The sequence below is a fragment of the Cetorhinus maximus genome, unplaced genomic scaffold (assembly GCF_964194155.1).
Source record: "Cetorhinus maximus unplaced genomic scaffold, sCetMax3.hap1.1 HAP1_SCAFFOLD_2043, whole genome shotgun sequence".
In the NCBI taxonomy this organism is placed as follows: Eukaryota; Metazoa; Chordata; class Chondrichthyes; order Lamniformes; family Cetorhinidae; genus Cetorhinus; species Cetorhinus maximus.
This window is the reverse complement of record NW_027597983.1, coordinates 53353-58284: the sequence shown is the minus strand read 5'-3', so window position 1 is coordinate 58284 and position 4932 is coordinate 53353. Positions and strand designations below refer to the sequence as shown.

The 4932-nt window shown below is 44.2% G+C and overlaps 1 protein-coding gene across 1 annotated transcript; it reads left to right on the top strand.

Moving 5' to 3' along the window:
- Positions 1–279: 279 nt before the first annotated feature.
- Positions 280–4380, top strand: LOC144676879 (uncharacterized). Its single transcript, XM_078537195.1, has 2 exons — positions 280–337; positions 3061–4380. The coding sequence occupies exon 2, from the start codon at positions 3170–3172 to the stop codon at positions 4040–4042; it is 873 nt and encodes a 290-aa protein (XP_078393321.1). The 5' UTR covers positions 280–337; positions 3061–3169; the 3' UTR covers positions 4043–4380.
- The last annotated feature ends 552 nt before the right edge of the window (positions 4381–4932 follow it).

Below are 4932 nucleotides of genomic sequence, written 5' to 3'. Positions count from 1 at the left end.
AATCTGTCCCTGCTTAACTAATCCTGGACCAGGCAGCAGGAGGAGAGAATGTTGTGAACTTGTGTCCTGGACTGACAGGGATGGATTTTGGAAACTCCTTTTACAGGGGGTTAGAAGGACAGGATTTACACACAGCAAACTCAAACCAACAGAAAAGCTGTCTCCACTGAAATTCAAACCTTGACTGAATATTATGACATTTATAATCTCCTGTGCAGCAAGTTAGAAAATGTGAAGATTACCAGATTTTTCTCTGACTCCAGTGTTTCTGATATCTTTCCAGCTGCAGACTCCAGCAGGAGATTTTAAATTTGGAAACAGTGAAATTGTTTCAGAGGTGAGTATTATTGAGCATTCATCTACCATTTAGATCTCTTAGTGCTGTGTTCTGATTCCATAGCTTTGGGGCTGGTGTGGATCCTTTACTGTGGATCTGAATTGCTGTTTCACCCCTGCCCTCGCCAATCACCTCTCTGTCACTCTGCCATTGTCTAACTTCCCCTGCCTCTAATAATGGGTATATTTTAACCATATTTGGTATTTTACTGTTATTTCTGCCAACCGTGTCTACATGAGGTTTTCACTGCTGCCCAACTCTTGTCTATACACCGCTGATCTACCAGCTTTATCTTCCCTTGGTCAGGAATTGTCTTTCCTGCATTTCTCTCCCACTTCTGAGCTTATATTAACTGTCAAATTCTGCTTCATTTGTATTCACTGTAATTCATTCTTTACACCCTGAAACATTGACTGCTTTCCCCTCTCCACAGTTACTGCCTGATCTGCTGAATATTTTGAGCATTTGTTCTTGATATTTCATATTTCTAGTAGCTGCAGTATTTTGTTATTATGTTATTTCAGACATCGCTCACAGAACTGAGTCTAGAAATGCAGACGGACCGATTAAGAGCTGGTTTCTATCTCTCAGGGTGTGTGTTGGTTGCAGCAGTTGGTCTCTAGCCTCAGTGTTGGTCCTTTTTCATCAAGTCATAGAATCATTGAATGATGACAATACAGATGGAGGCTATTTAACCTGTCATGCCCATGCAAGAGCAAATCAACTAGTCGCAGTCTGCTGCATTTTCCTCATAGCTGAGGAATTTTTTTTCTCTTCATGGCCTTATCCAATTGAAAGCCTTTGTTGCATCAGTTTGAGCTGGAGTGGAGATGGAGGAGAAGCTGCTGGGTTTAACCCCAAGGACTTTGGAACCCAGTCGGACCCAGCAATTTCCATTGTGAAATTGTCGAGAGAGGTAGATTCCAGGAGAGATCAGGTTGCTAAACAGACACTGTCCATACAATGTAAAGGGATATTGTTTTAGGAGAAAATATTTATGTAGATGCTTTTAATCTATTTTACAAAAACATATTTAAAAATTTATTCTTGGGATTTGGGTGTCATTAACAAGACCTGTAGTATATATTGCCAAACCCCAGTTACCTGTGGGGAAGATGATGTTTGAGCTTCTTGAACCGCTGCAGTCTGTGTGGTGAAGATGCTCCCACAATGATGCTAGGTAAGAAGTTACAGATTATTCACCCAGCAATGGTGAAGGAATGGTGATATATGTCCAAATCAGCAACAATAATTTGTATTTATATAGCACCTTTAATGTATTAAATGTTCCAAGGCATTTCACAGAAATGTTATGAAGCAACATTTGACACCAAGCCTCACAAGGAGATATGAGGGCAGGTGAACAAAAGCTTGGTCAGAGAGGTAGGTTTTAAGGATTATCCTAAAATAGGAAAGCGAAGTAGTGAGCAGGAGAGATTTAATGAGGAATATCCAGAAGGAACTGCAAGAACAGCCACTGATGGTAGAATGATCCATATTGACCGGAATTAGAAGAGAGCAGATATCTTGGAGGGTTGTGTGTTTGGAGGAGATTACAGAGATAGGGAGGGGCACGACCAGGGAGGATAACAAGGATGAGAATTTTCAAATTTAGCTGCTTCTTAAACGGGAGCCTTTGTAGATCAGTGAGCACAGGGAGGATGGGCGTCTTGGTGTGATTAGGCACACGGGCAGCAGAGTCTGGAACAACCTCAATATCACTGGGAAGTTGAATGTGAGAGGCCGGCAACAGTGCAGTAAGTCCAGAAATAACAGAAATAGGGATGATCACAGCCACAGAAGGATTTGAAAACAAGGACGACAGTTTTAAAATTTCAGTGCTTCTTAAGCAGGAGCCTTTATAGGTCAGTGAGCACAGGGTGGTGGGTGAAAAAAACTTACTGCAAGTAAACACACGGGCAGCAGAGTGTTGTATCACCTCAAGATTACAAAGAGGGTGAATGTGGGGGGCCAGCCTGGGGTGTGTTAGGATTGTTAAGTCTTGAGGAAATAAAACAATGGATGAGTGTTTCAGAAGCAAATGATCTGAGACGAGGGTGGAGTCGGGCAATGTTACTGAGGTGGAAATTGGTGGTCTTGATGATGATGTGGATATGTGGTCAGAAGCTCATCTCAGGGTCAAATACTGCACCAAAGTTGTGAACAGTCTGGTTCTGTCTCAGACAGTTGCTGGGGAGAGGGATGGAGTTGGTGGTTAGGGAGTGGAGTTTGTAGCAGGGACTGAGGACAATGGCTTTGGTCTTCCCGATATTTAAATGGGAGAAAATTTCTGCTCATTCGATCAGGGTGATGTGTGACTTGGAGGGGATCTTGAAGTTGATGGTGTTCACATACACCTGCCACCCTGGTCTTTCTGGTTGATGCAGGTTTAGGTTTTTGGAATTTTTGTCAAAGTTCTGGCCAAGTTGTAGACATATAAAATCCCTCTCCTTCACCCCCTGCATCTCTTGCCCCTCTCACGTTCTGTCCTCCTGTGGACACTAGAGTCTTGTGAGAGCCAGACCGGGTGGCAGGTTCACTTTCCTGAAGGACATTAGTGAATCAGTTGCTTTTACAACATTCCAGCAGTTTTCATGGCCACTTTTCCCTGGTGTCAGCCGCACAAATTACCGGATTCATTCAGCTCAATTTCACCATCTGCCTTTGTGTTTTACTGGTTTCACTCTCACTCCCTTTTTATCTGTTTTAAATCAATTTCACAGGATATTAGAAGTGGAGGATTTGCAGTTGGGAAACTCAAACCAAACATCACATCAGGATCTGACGGAGTCGTCCAATTTATTGTAACCTGAATATCATCGGATTTTAAACATGGAAGGAAAAAGTACCATCCACAATAGAGAGAAACCATGGAAATGTGAGGACTGTGGGAAGGGATTCAGTTACCAGTCTAAGCTGGAAACTCATCGACGCACTCACACTGGGGAGCGGCCGTTCACCTGCTCTGAATGTGGGAAGGGATTCACTCAGTCGTCCACGCTGCTGACACACCAGCGAGTTCACACTGGGGAAAGGCCGTTCACCTGCTCCAAGTGTGGGAAGGGATTCATTAATTTAACCAACTTGCTGACACACCAGCGAGTTCACACTGGGGAGAGGTTGTTCAGCTGCTCTGAATGTAAGAAGCGATTCACTCGGTCAGCTGACCTGCTGACACACCAGCAAGTTCACACTGGGGAGAGGCCATTCACCTGTTCTGAATGTGGGAAGAGATTCACTCTGTCATCTGACCTGCTGACACACCAACGAATTCACACTGGGGAGAGGCCATTCACCTGCTGCATGTGTGGGAAGGGATTCACAAGATCATCCCACCTACTGAGACACCAGCAAGTTCACACTGATGAGAGACCTTTTAAATGCTCGGACTGTGACAAGTGCTATAAAAGTTCTGGGGACCTGATGTCCCATCGACGTGCTCACACTGATGAAAGACCATTCAGGTGTTCTCACTGTGGGACTGGGTTCAGGCGATCATCTGACCTCATTGCACACCAGCGCATTCATACTGGGGAGAGGCCTTTCATCTGCTCAAAGTGTGGGAAGGGATTCACTCAGTCATCCAACCTGCTGAGACACCAGCAAGTTCACAATGGGAAGAGACCATTCACCTTGTCCCTGTATGGAAAGGGATTCACTCAGACAGCCACCTTTCTAACACCCCATCGAGTTCTCACTGAGTGACAGAAGGGATTCACTCAGCCATCCTATTCGCTGAAACAACAGCAAGTTCACAGTGTGGAGGGACATTTAAATGCCCATATCATGGGAAATCCTACAAAGGTTCCTGGGAAGTGATATCCAATCAAAATGTTCACATCGCCAGGAACTGTTCAGGTGCTCTCACTTTAGAACTGGGTTTAGGATTTCATCTCAACTCATTGTACAGCATAAACTAGTGAGTTCATAGTGGGGAAAGGCCGTTCACCTGCTGTGGGAAGGGATTTTCTCACTTATCCCACCTGCTAGTCACTAGTGACTTCACAAGTAACCACACTAATTGAATTTTGCTGTTAATCACATCCAGGACTGAACCATGTTCATTGAGATCTGATGTTCATCAACACCAGCCCTGTTATGGGTGTTAATATTGAGGATAAATGTCAAATAAATCAGCACTGCATTACATAGAGTATCAATTCTTTTTAATATCTCTAACTCACGTTAGTTCCTTTTGAAGGTTTGTCCCTCTCCCCTGTCTCCTCCATCCTCAGCACCAACAAGTATGAGGAGCTCATTGAGCTTCTTTGTCACTAAGATTGAGACAGACTGATCAATTGTCTCTGCTGCTTCTCTCCCTCCCACTATCCTACTGGGCCATACTGCCTCTAAAGTTCTCCCTTTTCCGATCCCTGAACCTTCATCTTTCTCTAGTTTCCCTCCCATTTCCTCTCATGCCCCCCAGGGATCATCTTGTCCATGAGACCTACTCCTGCTCCATCAACCCTATTCCCTCAAAACTCCTGACCACCCAACTTCCCCTTGTATACTGACTTTGTTAATGGTTCTCTCTTTAAATACTGCCCCTCTTTCCTTCATATCTGCCATCATCACCCCCTCCTCAATAAAAACAA

What these genes read in the sequence shown, in the direction of transcription:
- LOC144676879 (XM_078537195.1), top strand. Translation starts at nt 3,170, where the DNA reads ATGGAAGGAAAAAGTACCATCCACAATAGAGAGAAACCATGGAAATGT.